The sequence below is a fragment of the Gadus morhua genome, chromosome 22 (assembly GCF_902167405.1).
Source record: "Gadus morhua chromosome 22, gadMor3.0, whole genome shotgun sequence".
Taxonomy (NCBI): domain Eukaryota; kingdom Metazoa; phylum Chordata; class Actinopteri; order Gadiformes; family Gadidae; genus Gadus; species Gadus morhua.
Window position 1 is genome coordinate 11799527 of NC_044069.1, and position 23202 is coordinate 11822728.

Genomic DNA, 23202 nt, shown 5'->3' on the forward strand with positions numbered 1-23202 from the left:
CTTTACATGCTCCAATGCCACAACTATTTTTTGTTTAGGAATCTTATCCAAAACACAACTGTTGTGCAGTTCACAACCCAGTGAGCTCCACATGCAAGCTGTCTGCCATTTCCTAGTGTCGAAAGTGTGTCGGGCTTAAGCAAATCCTTACCGCACTCTAGTGGCTTGGGTTGGTACTTCTCCTTGCATAGAAATATAAATGCAATCCCCTTGTTAGAATAAACATAATCAACAATCCAAATAAAACAACAACTATTCTTTTGAAATTAAAAATCATTCTGTGTTCTTTTATTTAATTTATTTTGTTTTGCAAACATTCTGCCAGCAGGTGATATAATCAAATTTGCTAATCATTTCTTAGAAGCACTGCTCATTTTACAATCAAGCCATGTTAAAACTAATCAAAAGTGTCCTCCGATAATTCAGAAAAACTTTTGAGTGAAAACATCCAGAGAATCAAAGTATGTGTTACCATTGGACAAAACACACATAAGTGCGTATAGACTTTAAGTGCACACATCGACTCAAAACACACAAACTTGCACACAACAACTCATACTCACACACACGCGACAATTTATGTATTTGGAAATGCAACATAGAAATGCGTAAACAGAGCCATTAGCTAGCAACCAGTGATTAGCGATGTAGCAGAGGTATAATTAGAATGGTCTAATTACATATATAACCGTCTAATTACAGTATTGCCTCATTGTTCCTTTCTACCTCTAATCTACTACGCTAGTCAATCACGAAAGCATTTCACAGCCCAGAAAAAATAAGTTAAATAAATAAATAAATACATGGAAATAACAAAGAACAATCAGACCTTTTGACTTTGGTTAGGATTGTAGAACATCAAAATAACATTCCAGGGGACAGCTTTAGGCTGAAATGATGACGCTTAAGAGAAACAACGGTGTTTTAGTGTAGAGTGTCATCTGGACAAAATTACAGTTAGTGGGACGAGAGGTGAAGAAAATAAGATTGTTTTTTTTGCTCTATCTACATATATGCATTATTTACTATAAATGTATACAATATCGCATAGCTATAAGTGCAAGCGTCAAATTCGTAACTGATACAGAGGCGAGTTTATAATGTGCCAGCCACTACCCAAGCAATAAGGTCCTGCAAAAAATGTAAGAATGTAAGAAACGTAATTACATTTGCATATTTGTCACTATAGAAAGGTTCTCATATACAAATGAAATACAAAAACAAAATCGCTGAGATGTCTACCTTTTTTTTGTTTGTTTGTTTCTTCGCTCTAGCTGAGTAAATACTCCACAAATATTTATTTTTTTAAGGGGGCCAATACGGACCGCGACATAATCGTCGTCAGTTACTATTCAGATTGGTGCCTCGCGGTTGTATGGTGACCCGTCGGACGGGCGTCGGGTCCGCGTTGCGATTGGCCACCAGCTCCTGCAGTTGCAGCGCTCCTCCACCAATGAAACAGAAGGCGGGACACACGGGGCCGGAGCAGTCCACGTGCCCCTCCCACAGAGGCCGCAGGGAGTGGGCGTCGTAGAAGGTGACCCGACCCTTCTCAAAGTCGAGGCACACGCCGAGCCGGGGGGGCAGGGGGTAGGTGACGCCCGCCGGCGCCGAGGGGCTGGGGCCGTTGGCCACGGGCTCCCGGGCGCTGTTGCTATGGTGACTGTGGTGGTGGCCGCCGTTCTGGGGGAGGTAGATCTTGCCCATGCCCATGGTGAGGAAGCAGAAGGGAGGGGCCGAGTCCAGCGCGTCCTCTGCTCCACTGTCATGGCCGCTGTCGGGGTCGTAGCTGCAGGGGCCGGAGACAAGAAGGGACAACCTCAACAATCATCTCCTGCTCGTCGCGTTTTCCGACCGCGTCTGACGGCGAGCGCTTTATAAAAGGGGGGGCTTACCGAGGACTGGCCATGTCCTGGGGGAGGTGGAACCACTCCTGTAGCTTGGACTCCAGTCCGACCCCCACCTGTTCAACAGTCACATCAGTGGTTAAACAACAGCGCGTCCAATAATCGCTCAAATGGATGCTGTGGTGTTCGGCCTTGCCTTGACCAGGTAGGACCCCGGCTCCACGGAGCACGCCCAGTAGTGTCGGCCCTGTGTGATGGCCACGTCCCCCACCAGCAGGTCGGAGGTCAGGTGGCAGGACGTGAGGGCCAGGTCGGCAGCCTGCAGGAGGGAGAGCCCGGGAACGCTGCGGGCACAGCGCTGCTCCTTGCTGACGACAAGCCGGTCGGCATGGAGACCCCAGCGGGAGTCCAGGTAGAAGTTCAGCACTGACGAGAGGAGGAGGAGGGGTAAGGGGAGGGAGGAAGGGGGAACACCAGAAGGGCGATCAAGGAGAGAAGGATAGCAGACGGTTCGGGGGGGAGGGCATTCATAAAAAGGATACTTATCAATAGAGGCTTGGAGCGATCGGAGAAACATAAGGATAAAGGCTGACCAACGGGAGCGGGGGGGAAGGCGCTAAACATGAAAACATTAGGGGCGAAAGGAAGGGAGGAGCGGGAAGAAGGGGGGGAGAGGGGGGGAGAGACAGAATGCCGACATGCATCTTCTTCCCTGACGGCGGCGAGGAGGGGGAGATAAGGAACCTTGGCGTAATCGGCCTCTGTGTCGCCCGGTAAGGAGAGGAAACGCAGACATCCGTCTTTAAAGAAGCAGGAGGACCCCACCGTCATACCGGGAGCGGGTACAGGGCGTTAACCAAAAGGACCAGGAATAAACCCAAACAACAAACAGAGAGGGCCATCCCAGGGGAGACACAAGGTACACCGGCAGGACTACAGCTCAGGGCCGGACAGCAGCAACAACCCTGGATCTGGAATGGGGATCCATGTTGTTGTCCAAGGTGGAGGTCTTAACAAGTGTGTCAAAAACCTTGCCAGCGGGAGCGGTTCGAATGGTTTAAAAGGATAACAAAGGAAAACAAGGAAGGATGGATGCACTGCACTGCTTACGTTCAGAAGAAGGCATGTTGGTTGGCAGCGAGTAGGTGGAGGAGAGTGTGGGGTGACGGCTGTGATGGAGAAGGACCAGATGAAACCAGATGGTGTGAGGAAGAGAGGGGGACGGAGGTCGATGAATGTTGAGGATGAGAGATGGGGGTGGGTCGAGAGAGAGAGAGAGAGAGAGAGAGAGAGAGAGAGAGAGAGAGAGAGAGAGAGAGAGAGAGAGAGAGAGAGAGAGAGAGAGAGAGAGAGAGAGAGAGAGAGAGAGAGAGAGAGAGAGAGAGAGAGAGAGAGAGAGAGAGAGAGAGAGAGAGATGGAGAGATGGAGAGAAGAAATAGATGAGAATGGGCAGATGGAAAAAAAAAAAAGGAATGAATTATTAAGCAGCACTGATCTAAGGCTTCCTGGTGAACTGTTCAAAAAGTTGAATTAGCAGAAATGATTTCACTATATATTGGGGAGTGATTGTTAATGATCGTTAAGTTGACCTGGTAAATCCAATTAAATTTCAAAAGTAAGATGATGAAATTAAATCTAATCTAATCTATATTTTTATATTTCTCTTTGTGGGCACTTGTGTTATCCCCTGCTTAACCAACAAAGTACCTAGCCCTAAGCCGTGACCCCGAGGCCGTGATACGAACCGAGCCGTGAACTCGGAGACCATTCCCCCCCTAACGTCTCACCTCCATCTAACGTACACGTTAGCATCCTGGCTCAGCGTCCCACTCTCATTGTACAGCGTGACAACGTGCTCTCCCGCCCACCTTCACTAACAACAGCACCAACAACAACAACAACAACAACCACCACCACCACCACGCCGAGGCGCTGGTCCCCACCTGGCGCGGGCGGGGTGTGCAGGTACACCTCCTCGCTGTACTCGCCGTAGCCCGCCTTGTTGCAGCCGCGCACGCGCAGCACGTACACGCTGTCCATCTCCAGCCGGTCGACCACCGCGCTGGCGCTGCCCACCTCGTCCTGCCGCTGCCAGCCCCAGCGCGCCGCCGCCAGCCCGCCGCGGAAGCCGCCCCGGGAGCCGCCCCCTGGCACCACCCCCCGGCGGCGGTACTCCACCGAGTAGTGCCAGGCCGGGGTGGACTCCTGGGGCAGGCGCCAGCACAGGAAGAGCTGGTCGTAGGCCAGGGTGCGCTGGGTGTCGATGACAGGGGCCAGAGGAGCTGTGTGGGGGGGGGGGGGGGGAGAACATGTTGGGATGACGGGTGTCTGCCTTCTGTCGTTTGTTGTTAAGGCGTTACTGCAGGTGGCTTTGGTGGAAATTGGTTTTAGGCAGATTTGAAATTGTGAAATCAATTCTATATCCTATAACGGTATGTGAAAAGATCTACTAAATCATCAAAGTCAACTATTGAAGTCGTTACAGCCACGCCCTTATTTGGTGGCGGGGGGAAATGGATCAAACCGGTGCGTCATGCAGTCTACTTTGAGCCTCTTCCTCTTCCTCACCTTGTATGAAGTGCAGCTCGGTGAGGAGTTTCAGTTCTTTGGAGACGTCCAACTGGAAGTGTCTGAAGGACGGGTCGGCGGCCAGCTGGAAGCACTGGAGGTTCTCAATGGCTTTGCTCAATCTGGCGCAGAGGGCAGAGGGAGACAGGGGAGAGAGCTCTTAGAAACCAGGAGAAGAGACGTGAGCTTGGTGGAGGTAGAGCGTGCTTACGCCGACCGAGGTGGATAAAAGGGTGTGAGACGCGTTGGGGAGCGACAGTTGAGGAAGATGGACCCATTCTGAGTTGTTGTTTTTTTTTCTTTATTCTGTGTGCTTCTGAGCTAGGCTTTTCTTATGGTTACATTGCAATAAAGGCAATGCAGTAGCTTTTGTGCTAATCGTTCTTCAAAAGAAGGTATTTTGGCGCCATCTTGTGGCCATTCAACTAATGACACTGCTCCATAGAAAGGTACAGACAAGCAGGGAAAGTAACAGGTGACAATATAATACAGTATAATTAAGTGTGCTTTTCACATGAGCACGACTCATCCTTCCAGCCCCTTATTTTACATCAATTAATGCTTTTGTGGAGTTATGAAATACATAACAGTGGTTTGGGTAACCAGTGGTTTGAAAGACGATCTGTCCTTTCATGTACGGAAACAGCCTGGAAGAGAGAATAAGAATAATAAAACTTATATTTATATGCTGCCTATTTTCTTCCCTGTACCATATAATTTTCCCCATGCAGCCATCACTTATGCTCCAAAACAAACTGATAAGTTACAGTCCATGCTTCTACAACCTGCTAGACAGTCGCCATCAAAAGTGAATTTGATCTGTGAAAGCAAAAGGGGGTGGAAGATCAAATTCCACACAAAAGTGATAGCTGCAAGTAAAACTGAACGCAATGCAGGTTTTTGAACCCTGTATTAAACTATAACACCACTTGTACATTGGTTTGCAGTAGACACCGCCCTCTATAGGTTAAACGCTGCTACTGGAAGCATGAACTTACCAACAGAAGCAGATGAATCATCTGCTGATTAAAGGGAAACCAAACCCTAAAACTATTTATTTTAGATTAAAATTAATTGAGTAGTGGGTAAAAGTTTTAAAAACATGTAAATATAGACTCAAATTGCCCTCTATGGAATAACTTGATGCTAATTGCACAGGCTCTATGTTATTGGCCATTTCTGGTCCCCAGGTTACACCAATCATACAACTACAACTGCCTACACTCCCCTAAATCTGATTATTGCGAGTGGGAGCGCCTTGTGATCAAAAAAAGAGATTGAACGGCAATACTGCCCCTAAATTAAAGAACCAACTAAATTTTCCAACTTTGTGTGTGTGTGTGTGTGTGTGTGTGTGTGTGTGTGTGTGTGTGTGTGTGTGTGTGTGTGTGTGTGTGTGTGTGTGTGTGTGTGGGGCGGTAGAGAGGGACGGGGAACGTAGAAAAGAGCTAGAACAGGTCAGAGCAGGGCCTGACCTGTTGTGAGTTTGCCGAGCGGCCTGCACAAAGCTGGGCGGGTCCGTCTCCTTCAGCATCTCTTGGGTGAAGGCCATGAGGCCAGCGTGCTCCATCAGGCTCCGCCTCTCCGTCACCTGGCCCGCCAGCGCCTCCCCCCGCCGCTGCCGCGCCCCCTCCAGCGACGCCGTCAGGGAGGAGTGGCGCTCGGCCAGCGACGCCGTCAGGTCCCGGATGCTCTGGGCCAACTGCTCCCTGGCGGACACGCTGTTCACCTGGGGGGGGGGGGGGGGGGGGGGGAGAGAGAGAGAGAGAGAGAAAGAGAGAGAGAGAGAGAGAGAGAGAGAGAGGGAGAGAGAGAGAGAGGGAGGGAGGGAGAGAGAGAGAGAGAGAGAGAGAGAGAGAGAGAGAGAGAGAGAGAGAGAGAGAGAGAGAGAGGGAGAGGGAGAGGGAGAGGGAGGGAGAGAGAGAGAGAGAGAGGGAGAGAGAGAGAGAGAGAGAGAGAGAGAGAGAGAACGAGAGAGAGAGAGAGAGAACGAGAGAGAGAGAACGAGAGAGAGAGAGAGAGAGAGAGAGAGAGAGAGAGAGAGAGAGAATCCACATAAACAAACGTGAAATGGCTGCCTGACCTGAGAGAGAGAGTTAAGGCGACAGGCGTGTGTTGCTAAGGCAGGATCCTGAGCTGTAAAATGCTGCGGGAAACCCTTGTGTTGCAATATTGTTGCCAAAAATAATACGATGATAATGGATGGTTGATGGCCACGTTACATTCTTCACAAACGTTCCCGTTCTCGTCAAGATATTTTTGAATGGAGTAAATAGCTTCAGTAGAAAAGTTTAGTAGTGCAGGTTAGAATAAGAAAACCTATGCAAACCATGCAGCATTAGCAACAGCGGCCATCAATCAACCATATATAGGAACGATACAACATATAGTTTAGAGAAATGTTATATAAATGTGTGCAAACCTCTGTCTGAGTGATGGCACTCTCTAGCTGGGTTATCTGAGTAAGAACTGTCTCCTGATTGGACAGAATATAGTTCATCTCCTTGGTGATCTTCTCCTGTAAAAATAAACACAGACACACAGCAGACACACCATGGGGTTAAGTTAAACAGTTAAACAGTTAAACAGTTAAACGGTAACAACGTAGGAAACTTCAAAGCCCACTTCCCCTTAAAGAGCTTCTAGCTCTTTTCAGGCTGCACTTGAAAATAAGAATTTTGTTCTTAATTTGTTTGCCTGGGTAAATAAAGGTTAATAATAAAACCAGAGTACTATTTCTGAGTCAGACCAGTGGGAACTTCCACACTGGTCCGAAAACGTACGACTTGGGCCGAGGCGGTTGGATAAAGATGGCGTCGTCTAACGATTTCTCAGATATTGAGGACCTTTGCTTTTTAACTTGTTCATTGATAAAGAATGAACGAGTTAAAAAGACTGGGGTGTCGTTTCAAACTCTGTTTGTACATCCTCGAAGTTCGAAAGTAGTCATGCGAGGGGCATTGCTATTTGAGTGTACACTTATCAGCTACCCGCCTAGCTATAAGGCCAGTAGAAGCAATAGACTCCACCCATTAAATCAGAGTGAAGGACAAGAAAATCAATCGACTGCAACATGATCATCCCCCACCCATTTTGAATCATTGAAATTGAGTTTACTTTTTCCTCACACGTTGCCATTAATAACCTCAAACAACTGGGGGCATTAGTACCTTGAGTGCCTGGTATGCATGGGCCACGGGCAGAACTTTGTGGCCCGCGTGGACACGCCGCAGCTTGCACAGCGAGCAGAGCAGACGCTGGCAGGAGCGACAGTAGAACTGCAGCTTCTCCTGGTCGTGCTCCGGGCAGGTCAGTACCTAGGGGCATGAACACATAGGCAATGGCGTGATTACATAGCAACAACACTGCATAGAAAGTGTATCGACTGCAGGGAAAAGGGAGCGTTTGGTGGCACTGGTCCGAGCCATGTTGTCAGTGGGTCGGTGATGGACCTTCCAAAAGGTGCCTTGGCCTTCTTCCCTGATTGGAGGAATGGTTCGTACAGCACCTTGCTCCCTCCCATATGCTCACTCATAATTGGACCGACATGTTAGTGGTCTGAGCAGTCGGGGCAAGGGTTTCTTTGTAGCTTTAAATAGATGTTGCACACATACTTCTTTGTCGTATTACTGGCATAACTGTGCCAGTGTTGCAGGCTCAATTAATGGTATTACCTTACTTCCCTACGTGAATTGCTGCTCTCTCTCTCTCACTCTCACTCTATATCTATGTGTATATCTATTGAATATGAACTGATTTACTCACTAAGAAATGAATGAGTATGATATATTTAGAGGGAAGGGTGCAGGACCTTGGGTCTGAAGTTGAGCGTGGGCTGGACGTGTTCGTGCTGGGCGCGGGGCGTCCCCCACGGGTGGTACAGCTTAAAACACTCATTGCAGAAGCTGGCTCTGCAGTCCGCACAGCCCTTGGTCGCCTCCAGAGACTGGGGCGGTTTGCAGAACTGGCACATCACCGCCACGCTGCCCAGGTTCACTGTGTGTCTGTACCTGAGAGGGCAAGACAGAGACAACAGGTGGAGGGGAGAAGAGACAGACACACAGAGACACAGACAGAGACAGACAGACAAATATCCAAAGGGAGAGAGACACAAACGGACAGAGACAAAGAGACACAGGCACAGAGAGAGAGAGAGAGAGACAGACAGACAGGCAGACGAATATCCATCCAAAGGGAGAGAGACACAAACGGACAGAGACAGAGAGAGAGACCGAGAAAGAGAGAGGTATATCCAGAGAGCGAGAAAAAGAGTGTGTGATTTGGTGTTCTAGACATAAGGACCAAGAATAGCGGCAGTACCAAAGAAAGCGTTTTCACAGCGCGTTAACAGTAAGCGTGTTAACTGTGTGTTAACCGTAAGCCGCTGGACTGCAATCCAGTGAAAGTGCAACATCGGCTACTCTAGCCATGTTGCAGTGAGCGCTGTGCTGCATTCCTCGACAGCGCAGCTCCGGCTGATTAATCACGGTCCGTGGTTGGAAGCAACACACGTCCTGCTTCTTTTATTGTGCTCAATAAAGTTTCACTGACTGGCCATATCCCAGCACGGATACATGCAGTATATAGGACATCTGCAGTACGTGTTCTTTGTGCTAGAGTGTGTGTGTGTGTGTGTGTGTGTGTGTGTGTGTGTGTGTGTGTGTGTGTGTGTGTGTGTGTGTGTGTGTGTGTGTGTGTGTGTGTGTGTGTGTGTGTGTGTGTGTGCTAGAATGATCTCATTTCGTGGAACCACTAAAAGGGTGTGTATATACGTCTGTGGTGTTTGTGTGAACATCATTAATCATAGGGGTATTGTAATAGCCTGACATATATAAAGAATATGGAAATTTGAATCCCATGAAATAGAAATGGATGGCACATCATGATTATTAACTGTGAAATCTGTGTGTGTGTGTGTGTGTGTGTGTGTGTGTGTGTGTGTGTGTGTGTGTGTGTGTGTGTGTGTGTGTGTGTGTGTGTGTGTGTGTGTGTGTGTGTGTGTGTGTGTGTGTGTGTGTGTGTATTCTAGGCTGTGCATGTGCGTACCTCTCCACGATGCGTTCCAGAGTCAGGTTGCGGAGGCAGTCTGCCAGTCCCTTCTCCCCCAGCTCCACGTCTTTCCCACAGGGGACGCAGGGGAACATCATGACCAGGGGAGGGCCCTCTTTACGCCTGCGCCCGGGGTACGTTCCAACTCCTTGAAGAGAACCCGCGCAGAACCACAGGTGGGTTACACCGGGAACACAGATGAAATGGCCATTATTCTGTAGCCATATTGAGTGATTATTCAATGCCTGCGTGACCGAAATGCCCCATTATCGACTTCTACATAATCTAGGTCTATAACAGCACTGCCGATTCTGTCAATCATGACTCTCCTGTTCAATTGACTCTCCTGTTAATTAATTTTTCCATTCACATCTTTATTACTGTTATTGTGTAGACGGATATATTTTCTCTATATTTTACATTTTAATTCATAGTACGATCCTGTAATTTCTGCTGTGAGACCCTCATTTCCCATCTGGGATTTTTAAAGTACACCTATCTTATATTATTATAAAAATAAAAACATTACCCAGCAGGTACAGCAAACAACAAACGTAACTGCGGTTGCTAGGTTAGCATTGGCCCAAGCTTAGTGAGTGACATCGCCGGTCATCAGTAACCAACGAGAACCACGGGCAGCCTTTAGGAACCACTAAAACCACGACAAACAAACCTGCAACCGAAATCGGGTTCCCTTCAGCTAACGATATCCTGTACTTAAGACAAATCAAGCTAGGGCAGCGTTCCCTCATTATGACACCGCCACACGGACCCATCCCTCCACCGCGACCCCCCCCCCGTGGAGCGCCTCCATCCGCACCTGCCCGGAGCAGCCTGTCGATGGGCCGCAGCTCGGCCTTGGGCAGGGGTCTGCGGGCCTGCCGGGGCGAGCGGGTGTTGGGCGTGGTGGCGGGGGAGTTGGGCTCCGGGGGGAGCTCCGGGGGCGGGTAGCCGCTGGCCACCAGCACCTCGGAGGCACACATCAGGCAGACGCTGTGCTGGCAGGGGAGCACCACGGGCTGCTTGACGATCTCCTTGCACACGGGGCAGTGCAGCTCCTGCTCCATGCTCTTCATGTTGGACTTGGGGGGGGGGGGACAGAGACACACAAGACGGGGTTAGGGTGGTGGCATACACGGTCTGTGGGGAGGGCGGGGGCGCGGAAGTGTGCTGGGAATTTAAAAAAAGAAAAAAGAAGTATTAAATGACTCCTTCTGGAGTGTCTGAACAGGGGAAAGACAGTCTCTCTGACGGTGTAAGTATTTACTATAACATGGATGAGTCTTCTTTTACGCGCAGCATACAGGTGACTCCTCTTACAGCTCACAGGTGATAGTTCAGTGCACACAAGTGCTTGCACTGCACAAGCGCTGACACGCCTTTAAAACACGTGATGTTTTAAAGCGTCAAGCCACTTAATGCCACTCTACAGGATTGCATGATCTGCGTTTTTTTGTATCCAGTGATATGCCTCCTGTACACTGCGAGATCATTAACCCTAATTGCTCAACCCGATGGATTGGTCAGTCATGTGTAGTTTCTCAATCGCCCCCCACGTCCACTGAGCAATCAAGGAAGATTGAACTCTAAAAAAGGGTTTTATTTTGTAAGCTTGAGTAGATGTGTCTGGGCGGGGTCTTGCAGTGCATTGCAGAGGTTCACTAGAGGGTAACGTGAAGGACTGCAGAATGAACCAATGAGAGACGAGCACCACTGTGTGGCTGCAGATAAAAAGTGACATTCTCCATTCGTCCCTCTTCAATCTCACTCTAGCCACGAAGTCGTCCTAGAAACCGTGTCACAGACAGACCATCTGATTGATTTATATAAAAGAGGTAATAAACCATAAAAGCCCACTTGATTGCTGGATATAAAGAGTTAGCAAACACCAACACATCCCCTGAGTTAATAGCAACCATCTGTGTATTTGCTGGGCAACTTTACTCAACAAAATAAAGTTACTTCAGTAAGCACTACAAGGCAACAGTTTAAAAAAGAGAGGAGACGCAGTGCCGGTCGACATGAGGTCTGAGTGTCTTTTTTAGATGCCCTTCTTAAGATAACAATGGATGTGATCAAAGATCCGGCTCTGAGGATGCTGTACCATAGAAGCAACACGGTGAGGCCGCCGTTGCTAGACACCACGAGCCCTGCCGCACACAGTGCTCTAGATTCCGCTACGATGGCAGGACAGAAATTAACTAGTGAGGTGGAGGAGGAGGAGGAGGAGGAGGAGTGGGACAAGATGACGGCCGGCCTGGATGTGAAATAGTAATGAAGGTCTTATCTGGGCTTCCAGCGTTCTCCAATAGCCCTACATCTGCATTCTACCATCCGACACACCCTTCATCTGAAAGAGGTTTGTCACTTTAAACACAGCCTGTATTGGCCTGATGGGATATCCCTCGACAGAACGCCTATGATGGAGAAAAAAAAAAACGGACTGCTGACCACGTGACTTGGGTTCGCTGCCTGGGGAATGCTGCAGACGGCATTTCTCGATGAGGTGATCGGTAGTGTGAGAAAAATTGGACTGACATGTCATCCACCACGTGTCTTTAAACAGACCTGTGATTAAATGTATTCATTGCTTTTGCAAGAGAGATACTTGCCTACCTTAACATTGACATTTGTGGAAAATGCATGTTGGAGCATCAAGATAAAATACATTTGTAATAGAGTTACATACTGGTTCTATACTGCAGACATTAGCTATAGCCATATTGTCACAGTCACAGATCGTTAACAATTCAATAATGTTGATAGCACGTCTGACAAGAACAACATCTCAACATAAAGCTGTTGAACAACGGCAATTAAGAATCATATTCCCCCTATTCTCCACCGACGCCTGTCAGTTCCCAATGTCAACTAGGCTAAGGCCCGTTTCCTCATGGCTCTTTGGACATTTTCTATCGCAAGCGGTCCCATATAGGGCAACACATACCCACAGATGTTCCTTAAAAGCCCAAAGGTAACCCGCGGTGCTGTGCTGTGGGTGTTGAAGCTGCAAGCTAAACACGCGTTGCGACAGCACATCCTACCTTCACCTGGAACCTGGGCGCCATGATGGTGGGAGCATACGGATGCATCGGCGCACCGAGAGGGCTATACGCTCCTTTAAAAGATGGGAGGGTCTAAAAAAAGATGCTCCGCATCCGAGCCTTTCCAAGTGAACGCGGGGATAGAGTAGTAGGCCTATAGGCACGCGATGGGGCCACTGCATGGTTAATGCATGCAACATTTAACAGAACTAAAAGTAATTTAAAATAGGGCTGGGAATGTGCGCTGTGAATTGGGTTGCAGTAAATGATAGTCGTTTTTCTAAACTGTCGAAAGACCGCAGCATCCCAAGCGGTGTGGCCGCTTCTTGTCTCCATGGAAACAATAACCCACACCTCTTCAATTTTATTTTTCACAGACCCATCATTGTTACATTCTCTAAAATTCACCTTTCAGGTTCTTTGGTTTCTTTTCAAAGGCATGGGGATTTACTATGATATTGGCTTCAATATTGACACTAAACAAGCTCATGGATTTTACCCAGTTATTTTGTAAAGTTATATTATCGCAATCAATTATAGCTTTTTCAATAAGACCATATTGAAAGGGGTCTGCAAGGAACAGGTCCCTTGAAAATGGAGACGAGCCTTCAAACCTTTCGAGTGCTCAGGTCAAAGAGGCGTCTGGCATAATTACTACTATACATGACAACCCACACAATACCCTAATGCACTTAAAACCTTATACTAATGCATTAGGTCTACTCACACTCATGCGAACCCAAGCATCCATCTGTGTGACCGCTTTAATATCCGTCTCTGCCATCTTAGAAAACGAGAGAAGCCACCGCCGGTGTCGCGTCGAGCCGTCAGCATCTGAACGGGCCTCAGTGTGCTCTCCTCCTCTATCCCATGTGTTTCATCCGCTGGATTTTCCAAATGTTGTACGACACCGTCATTTTTTTGCAGTCGTGTGCTTATTTTGTCTCGAATGGAAGGCCTCCGTGTATGCCCTCGATATAACAGTCTATGCGATCAGAGGAACAAAATAATCGTAAAGGCACGTTGCTTTACACCAGAAAGAATCCAAGCTCAAAACACGCCGACGAACGAGGCGTCTTGGTGTAAGCCCCGCCCCCAACCTGCCTGCCCCCCAACCCCCTTTATATCCACCTTCTAGCAGTCACACGGTATCTTTAGGGTTTACGAGATGCTTTTGAAAAATAAATGAGCTGTGCGTGTTTGTGTGAGGCACTTTATTATTTGTAACCTTTTCGAATAGCACTATCTATTATTGCCTCCTTTATTTCGTTATTTATTTTTAAAACCTGCCCAGTGAAGAAATACACTCCTCGATGTCAAACTTCTTATTTAATGACAACGATGAAGAAGCCCTGCAACAATACACAACATAACAACATAAGCTAGAACCAGTAATTCCTACATGCACATGTCTAACATAAATATCTTCAGGAACTTAACCAACCTTGACAACAACAACTATAGTAATCAAGAATGATAATGGACTTGCATGAATTATGTTAACAGCTTAATATCCTCTGTAACAGGAACGTCTGTAATGTTGGCAAACACAATAAGCTCGACTCCTAACGGAGCCGGTCAGCGGTCTATATTCCAATACTATCCCCTAGTGGCCGGTGGTAAACACTGCACCCAGAACAAACTCTTTCCCACTATACCTGATAGCATTTTGTCTTGTGAAACCACCAGTTTGTTAAAAACCACACACGAAAAAAAACAGTACAATATCAGACATGAGACTCAATGTCATCGTATATCCCCTAGCCTCGCTGTAATTGGATGCAGTCGGCTGCAGTCGTTGCTTCTCCTGACTGCTTGCTTTTCACCGTCAAAAAATTACTCAATAAATTTCCTATAGAAAATAACTTTTTGCTAAATAGCTTCCATGGTATGGCGCCCAAGCACCCCAATCAATGCAGAACTGTTCTACTAGTTGTTATTTATTAGAAACACCCAAGGATAATATAATTTGTTGCATCTACAACTGTATTCGATTTTTTAAAGAATCCCATTCATTTCCTGAATGGCTTTTTGCTCAATTGCTTCCATGGTATGGCAACCGAACACCTCAAACCAATGCAGAACTGTTATACGAGATGATACTAATTAGACACACCAAAGGATGATATAATTTGTGGCAATTTTATTTGGGTTTTTTTAAGAATCCCATTCATTTCCTATAGTGAGCTTTGTGGTATCATTTAACTCTGATTGGGAGTATTGTATTTGTCGATCCAGGATATCCAAAGCAGCACGCTTCGTACCCCACTGGGACCTGACCTGGTTGTTGTAATATGATATCATCTATGGTCAACACAAAACAATAAATTATTCATTATTTTCAAAAAAAAAAAAAAAAATAGAGGCAACTAGGATGACCTCCAACTATATCCCAATTTATCGTCAACTTGTTGACGAAACATCATTAGGACTCCAATGCACCTCATGTAAAGACTGCGACCCAGGACACGGTTGCTATGATTTTGTGTGCATTAATTCATGTGCATTTCTTTATCAGGCAACCAATTGCACATCCCCTTTTTAGGTGTTGTTCCATGGGTGTAAGGTATCTGACAGGGTCTTCAGGGCAGACAATAGATGGCTGAAAGCTGAGATGTATAGGCGTTGAGCTCACTGTTTACTTCAGCTGTGTTTACGCTTCACGTTTGTGCTTTTCCAGATAACCCATCCGCACACAGGTAAGAGATTGGAACAATTTGGAGAAATGCCATACTGATGTTTATGGGGATTGAACATATGCTGTAATCTCAACCAATACGTCGGTTTTCAGGCTAAATGGTTGATTTATATTGACTGTCAATTCCTTTCTAGCTCCCCTGATCATTCTTAACCCGAGAAATATGAGCGACAAGTTAACTGCCCTGGAATCAGGTCTTGCCCTTATATATGGCACATTTTTGAAATATGCATCTAGTGAAGAAGGCGATGATCCCACAACAATTAGCAAGAAGGAACTTTGTCAAATGATTGCTGAACAACTGCCTCACCTTGCAGGGGTGAGTAACACAAGTTCAATTGCTATGCTTACATGCATATATTTATTCGATTTTGGTCTGAAAGAAATGATGTGTTGTACTTGCTGACTATTTGCTTAATAAAGGTGCACACACATGCAGTATGAGTGAGTGCTGTCAATGCAAGGGTCTGGCCTCGGGTCTAGCTTCTTTCTGCCATGCAAACTGTAAAATAATGTTACTTGTTGTATGTTGTTCACTGTATGTTTGGATGCATTTTATTGTGTGCTGCTGCAGACATGGCCAGATGTCTCCAGTAAAAGATGTTCACTCTATAAAGCATGCATTTTGTGGTCGATGTGCCTCATGCAGAACGACATGGCTGAGCAAGTGATGATGGAGCTGGACTCAGACCTGGACGGCACCCTGAACTTCCTGGAGTACTGTAGCTTTATAACTTCTCTGTCCATGATCCTCCACATTATAGTCTCTGGGGATCTTTCATAGTAAAACATCAATCTAGTCAATAAAATGACATTCAGTGTCGTTGTACTTAGACCCTCGTGCCTTTGCTTATTGTCCGTCATCATTATTGGGTCGTTTTCGTTCAAGCACAAAATCACCAGCCTCATACACGAGGCAGGTGTTCCCACAGTCTCCTCAAGGTGTATAGTCTGGCCATGGATAAATAAGGATAACCCATACGCAACTAAGCGGCCGCTTAGGGCCATCGACCGCCAGGGGGCCCTCAAGAGCGCTGTATTATTTTTTTATATATATAATTATTATTATTTATTTTTTTTCTTTATTCTCAAAGCAATGTCTCCGATTGGTAAGCATTTTAACAGGTTTATAGCAGATACAGAATTAGTTTTTTTTTCGCTTCTTTTCCATTGCCCATAAGTTATTTATTGCTGTCAGGTTGTAATAACCAATTTAAACAACATATTAAAAAGTGCATATTACTGGAAACCGTACAATATGCCTTTAAATGCATATTATATTTTAATTTGTACTTTTAGGCTTGAATTTCTCCTCAAAGTTGTCTTACAGGTAAACTATATGTTTAAATGATACTTCAGTTGGAATATCCCATTGTTATGTATATTTTTGCAAGTGTTCTTACAAATATGCACCACTACTCTACCGCGGTTTTACGCTGCCTGTTGCGCTGGTGGTGCCACATGGACGATAATCGCGGTCATTCTATATTGCCAACATCAATCCGACCGCTAGAGGGCAACAGGAGGCGGCGTCAACTGCAATAAATAAAATTACCTGGATAAACATTTATAAAAGACCAAAAATATATAGTATATAGTAAAATATTTCATAGTAATGTCTATCAAACAGCACTTGTTAAAATAAAGACAATGTTGTACCAATCCCAAACACATAACATAATGATACATTGCATGTCATACAGTGATAGAAAAGCAAATACACTAGCTATATAAAGCAAGAAGCAAGTGTACAATTAAAAAAATCTGGTCACATTCAAAACAAATTATTATTTGTTTGTTATTTAGTCAGTAGCCTACTGTGCAGCCTCATATCCTAAATTCTATTTTCTCTGCCTCAGGATGATAGGCTGAGTTGAAAGTGCCAACCACAATCGGGTATTAAAAGTCCCATGGCATTCTAACATTAATATGAGTTCCCCTAGCCTGCCTATGGTCCCCCAGTAGCTAGAAATGGCGTTAAGTGTTAAACGAGCACTAGCTATCCTGCTCTGCCTTTGAAAAAAAAAAGCTCAGACCTACCGTTTCTCTGCTTTGCCCAATGAGCTACAACCGTGCGAGCGCGATGTGTGTGTGATAGTGGTGGATTCAATGATTCGTTTCCGTGACCCAGTTCGCGTGATTCAGTTCGCCACGAGGAGTCGTTCGCGAATCGTTCCTTCGTTCGTTCGTTCAGTCGAGTTTCCGGTAGCACTAACTCCCCTGAGTCTGACTGACTCAGCTGAGAACCCTGCAATGGGGTCCATTCCATGATGCGATTTACCGCTACCGGAAACCATTCTGAACGAACATACGATTCGTGAACGACTCCTCCACGTTCAGTCGAGTTTCCGGTGAATCTCTAAATATTCTAGAAAACACGGGAGTCCTGGAGCTCTATATCTAAATATTTTCATATAGCCTACACAGATATCTATATCATATAATATATATTATCACGGCCAAAAGCTGTGTGAGACGATATTATGAATCTCAAACGACCGCGTTGGGTTCTCCGACGTTCCTGGTTCTTCAACGTCCACATCAATGTGAATACACACACTGTAACGCAAGTGTTTCTTGTCGGTTCTTTGACGTGTCTTGTATTTCCACAACGAGACGGTCGTGGGGGTTATCTGAGCCATGGTTGAGGAGGAATTGGGGGAAAGGAACTTTGGTTTGACTCGCTGAAGTACATGAACTGCGACATGCCGCCGGTTGCCGCGAGGCACCATCGCCCGGCAGCGGGCAGCGGGCAGCCGGCAGCGCGCGGTTCAGTCGACTTCAGGTTGATGTGAAAGTGGAAGAACCAGAGACGTCGCAGAACCCGACAAAGTCGTTTGTGATTCATAATATCGTCTGGAGGCGCACACAATATGTTATATGATATAGATATCTATGTATTATATGATATTATTTAGATATAGAGCTCCAGGACTGTAACGCAAGTGTTGTACACTTCCTTGTTATTTGGATAACCGTTCTGCTGTTGGTGTGATGGCGCATAACACGTCGGACTCTCGTCTCTGGTATTTCTACAACAAGACTCGTATTGGGGGTTATCTCAGCCAAGGTTGAGAATGAATTGGGGGGAAGGAACTTTGGCTTTGACTCCCTCAAGAACATGAACCACGACATGGAGGAGAAAGGGATTGTTGGCGGCGAATGTCTCCCGCTTGAGCCCCGCTGAGGGACCACCGCCGGAGACGGAGGTGCATAAGCGCTGCCCGGCAAAGATCCCTTTCTCCTCCTTGTCGTGGTTCATGTTCTTGAGGGAGTCAAAGCCAAAGTTCCTTCCCCCCAATTCATTCTCAACCTTGGCTGAGATAACCCCCAATACGAGTCTTGTTGTAGAAATACCAGAGACGAGAGTCCGACGTGTTATGCGCCATCACACCAACAGCAGAACGGTTATCCAAATATCAAGGAAGTGTACAACACTTGCGTTACAGTCCTGGAGCTCTATATCTAAATAATATCATATAATACATAGATATCTATATCATATAACATATTGTGTGCGCCTCCAGACGATATTATGAATCACAAACGACTTTGTCGGGTTCTGCGACGTCTCTGGTTCTTCCACTTTCACATCAACCTGAAGTCGACTGAACCGCGCGCTGCCGGGCCGGCTGCCCGGAAACTCGACTGAACGTGGAGGAGTCGTTCGCGATTCAGCCTAGTTTCCAGTAACGGTGAATCGCATCATGGAATGCACGCCATTGCACGGTTCTCAGCTGAGTCAGTCAGACTCAGGGGAGTTAGTGCTACCGGAAACTCGTTTGTTCGTTCAGTCGAGTTTCCAGTGAATCGAATGGTGAACAAGACGACCGAACGAACGAGGGAGACGAACCGGTTCAGTTCGTTCATCCTAAAGACTCGGTCATTCGAACCGGTTCGCGAACGAACGAGCCAACACTAGTGTGTGAGTGTGAATACACACACTGTAACGCAAGTGTTGTGCACTTCTTTGATATTTTTGATAACCATTCTGCTGTTCGTGTTATGGCGCATAACACGTCGGGTTCCCTGACGTCTTTCGTATATCCACAACGAGACTCATAGTGGGGGTTATCTCAGCCATGGTTGAGAAGGAATTGGGAGGAAAGGAACTTTAGCTTTGCCCCCCTGAAGTACATGAACCGCGACATGGAGGAGAAAGGGATTGTTGCCCGCGATTGTTTCCCGCCGGAGCCCCGCTGCCCGCTGCTCACTGCTGCGAGGCACCACCGCCACGGGGCAGGGGTGCCTTGGCGCTGCCCGCTGCCAAGGCACCACCGCCACCGAATGAGCCCTACTGTTTTGTGTGCGTGAGGTGTAAATGCAGGTACTCTGCAAAGATCTGCATATTACATTGCGACGTAGCTCTTCGCAAAGGTGTCCATCCTTGGCGGGAAGAACAGTTTACTTGTAGAGGTGTTGGATGAGCAAGGAGGGACTGCTCATTCTTCTTGCCACTGAGTGCTTGTGGAGATGGCTGGGGCCTCTCTAAGAATAGTCAAATCTCCTAACCCTTATGCCTCCTTTCCTTAACATTTGTGGAAAACGTCATCGGGTCAAGGAGAGATGAAAAGGTGCTTCCTTTCGAACATTGGAAAAGACAGCACTGTTTAAAATCAGTTCGACTCCACTTTTCACAAACGTCATTGCGCGACGACGAGCATTGCTGAACTCTAGCGTCTCAAGCGTGGAACTAGTTTTCCGAAGTTTGACTACAACAAGCTCTCTTTCGATCCATGCGTTCTTTTCGTATTGATTTTAATCAGGTTGTCGCCAACAGGGAGAATCACTTAGTTCGGACTTGGCCAACGGGAATATTTTAGGCCACTTGAATCCCAATTCAAAAAAAAAAGTTTCTTACGGTTTATATTGTGTGCTTAATAACCAGCAATAAATGAATTCATTTCGATTCAAATAATATGTTTCTGGAATTGGTATCCATTATTATCAATTGCATTTTCTTCTCTTCTCTTCTTCTGCTTTACCGCGTCTCTCATTCGTCTTCGCGTAGAGTCGGTCAACTTCGTCAGTGGCATGTTGCTTTAAATATTGCCGCCGTAAAGGATTATGGGATACCACTATCTCCTTTCCTTTCGTAAAGGTTGGTCGGGTAACCTATGCTAAAGGAGGGTTAAAGGATGCATCAAGGCTCCTTTCCTAGGCATTTTTAGAATTCGAACCACCTTTACTCCAAGTAACCCGGGTCATCTCCATAGGAAAGGAAATTTCCTATGCAAAAAAGAGAATTCGTAGAGGCCCCTGGATTAACCTGTGCACACTGATTACTCAATGTGCAACAGGTGTGCAGCCTCACCCAGCCCTAGAGTCCAAATGACTCAGCCAGGCGAGGCTGCTTAGACCAGCCATCATCCACACATACTCCCACAGTGGTTGTTGAATCCTCAACTGTCTGACTGTGATAACCAGGGTGCGGTGAGCTAGCTAGTGTAATCTTCCAGTTGTGCTGCACCCAGGTTACTGCCACACACGTGTATCCTTTATGATGAGTATATAACACACACACACACACACACAATGCAAAACTATTGCATTGAAAAGCACTATATATCACTGTATCAACACTTAATTACCACAACATATACGAATGGCAACTGGTGCAGTTATAGTTCTATAAGAAGTATTGTGTTCTACAAGGTCATACTGATTTGTTCATAATAAAACCTGTGCTATAACAAGGACAATTTCCTTATACAAATAGTAAGAACCCCTAATGAAAAGTTCCTTTTATTGCTTGTGGGTGAAAAAGGACTCAGAACACTGAGCTTGATGGTTCACTCCACCAGAGGCTCCTCACCCAGGAGGCTAACACCATGGTGCCCTTCATTGTACATCACAAGGGGAAGGTCGGGGCACAGGAGGGGAAGGGAGAAGGGATGTAGACCTCCTGCCTTTCCATAACATCAAGGATTCAAACTAGTCGAATGTCCATGACAGGGAGCCAGGGAGTATAGATAGATTGACTGGGAAGGCACCAGTCATGACGACGAGTCAGGCGGGAGACATTGGGTCTGACCTGGGAATACAAGTGCAGGGCCGTCTTAAAAAGAGGGGTGGTGCGCACATCCAAAGGTAATCCACAGGTGCTATAGACCATAGGTGTTGAATATAAGAGTAAGGAGGGTCTGCACACTGTTTAAATGCTCCAGAAGTGGATTTATTAACAGGCAACGTTTCGATCACTTCATCAGGCATGATGAAGATCCCTAGAGATCAATACAAGTGCAGGGGCCATAATGTCTCCTGCCACAATAGAATGGTAAAGCCGAGGGTCGACATCGGCTAAACGTTTGCCGAATCATTTAGTGAAATGACCGCTATCCAGATACAGTATGGTATTAAACCTGTTTAGTAAATGCACATAATTTGGACCCAATTCTGGCCAATCAGAGACCAGCTCCAATGCATGCAAAAAAATACGACGCATGCTGCCGTGATCATCAAATGGCAACATAGATATACTCAGGGTGCGATTTGCCGGTGGGGATGGTGGGGATTATCCCCCCCTCTGGTTTACACGTCCTACCCTCTGCTGAATTATTTTTATCCTCGGTGGGGATAAAAATTATCCCCCCCACCCAAAGTATTTTCACCATTACATCGTAATAATTAACAACCAAAATACACAGGGTCCGTCTTCATTTTGATTGTGCTGTGATTTTGATCTACCGGGAGCGAGTCAGAGGCGTCGCGCGTGAGCGCAGGCTGGATGACAACGGGATAATCTCTGCCGCCGCCGCTCTAAATCCATCAAACTGGCCATCTGATGAAGACGAGCGCATCCTCTACGGCGATGAAAAACTTCTCGCCATACACAAAACTCTTGCTGTTGAGGCCGCAACCAGTCCCATACTCCTGAAGGAGTTCGATGAGTTTAAATGTCACGGTGTCACAGGAGAGAGCATGCGCAAAGTTCTCACCGCTGTCTCCACGCTCCTAGTGTGCACAGCCGAGTGTGAAAGAGGTTTCAGCGCCATGAACCACATTCTTGCAGATGGCAGAAACAGAATGAATGTGTCCACACTGCACAATCTGCTTTTCATCTCTGTAAATGCACCAGATGTTGCTTCCTTCCCGGCCCGCAGATTTGCAGAGATGTGGTTGAAGCAGGGTCACCACGCTGCTATCGAACCGCCAACAGGAAAGCAAAAAAAAGAGGCTGAAGTGCGTCATCAGAGCGGACTGTTTTCGTAGTCTGACCTACAGTCTACCAGATTAACCGATAAAATAAAAAAAAAACGTCTTGACAGCACATTGTGGTATTTCATATTTTCTGTTGAACTGATATCGGGAAAAAATATATATATTTTTTTATTTGGCACATTTAAAAACAATTTTAGCTATGAGAAAATATTTCTGCAAATGCAGTGGTTAAGTTCACGTTCAAAATAGGCCTACCGCCTACGTTATGAAGCCTAAGTGTAAGGTTTAGATACACAAGGTCACAAGATCAACTGTTTTCATAAGTTTTCACACTGTTGTGTGGTTATTTTTCCTGAATAAAATTATCCCCCCCTCTGGTTTTTTCACAAATCGCACCCTATTATCTGTTGGTGTATTATAGATCTACATTTACATTTACATTTAGGGCATTTACTCTACGTTTACATGATGACGGCCTGAACAGAAGACGCAAAAGTGGCGTCACGTCTTCACTTTTTATTCCGCGTTTAGACGAGCGTTTTCGGGAGGAAATCTGCGTGCATACGGTGAAGCAAAAGTGTGTGGATTTCGATTGGGTATGCAGGTCAGGCGGCTAGGTGGTGCTGTGATACACCATCACACAACACCACCATGTCTGAGCGCATGGGTAGAATCTTTCTTCTTCTCTTAACTGCGCCGCGAACACCAAAACAGAATTACAGATCCTTCTCTGTTCAGTAATACTATCTGTACATTTCCTGTACATTTCGTGGAAAGACTCCTGTAAATTTATCAGAGCTGCCAGAGCAGCTTGACGGTCCGACGCATGGAAAT

The 23202-nt window shown here is 46.3% G+C and overlaps 1 protein-coding gene and 1 long non-coding RNA gene across 5 annotated transcripts; one reads left to right on the plus strand and one right to left on the minus strand.

The window, feature by feature from the left end:
* Positions 1-286: 286 nt before the first annotated feature.
* trim46b (tripartite motif containing 46b) lies at positions 287-13596 on the minus strand. Of its 4 annotated transcripts, none has more exons than XM_030347947.1 (12): positions 13237-13596; positions 10286-10547; positions 9463-9613; positions 8228-8426; positions 7587-7733; positions 6839-6934; positions 5892-6145; positions 4417-4538; positions 3792-4130; positions 2044-2273; positions 1896-1963; positions 287-1789 (listed from the first exon to the last, which is right to left on the minus strand). In XM_030347947.1, exons 1-12 carry the CDS (start codon positions 13291-13293, stop codon positions 1342-1344), a joined length of 2373 nt encoding a protein of 790 aa, XP_030203807.1. In that variant the 5' UTR covers positions 13294-13596; the 3' UTR covers positions 287-1341. The 4 variants fall into 4 exon arrangements, 3 of the variants coding, with proteins under 3 accessions (XP_030203807.1, XP_030203808.1, XP_030203809.1); XM_030347948.1 differs by lacking the exon at positions 13237-13596 and adding an exon at positions 12510-13228; XM_030347949.1 differs by lacking the exon at positions 13237-13596 and adding an exon at positions 12413-13228.
* Positions 13597-14962: 1366 nt separating this feature from the next.
* LOC115535243 (uncharacterized) lies at positions 14963-16003 on the plus strand. Its single transcript, XR_003974425.1, has 3 exons — positions 14963-15208; positions 15342-15526; positions 15857-16003. It is a non-coding gene; the product is annotated as an uncharacterized LOC115535243 (long non-coding RNA).
* The last annotated feature ends 7199 nt before the right edge of the window (positions 16004-23202 follow it).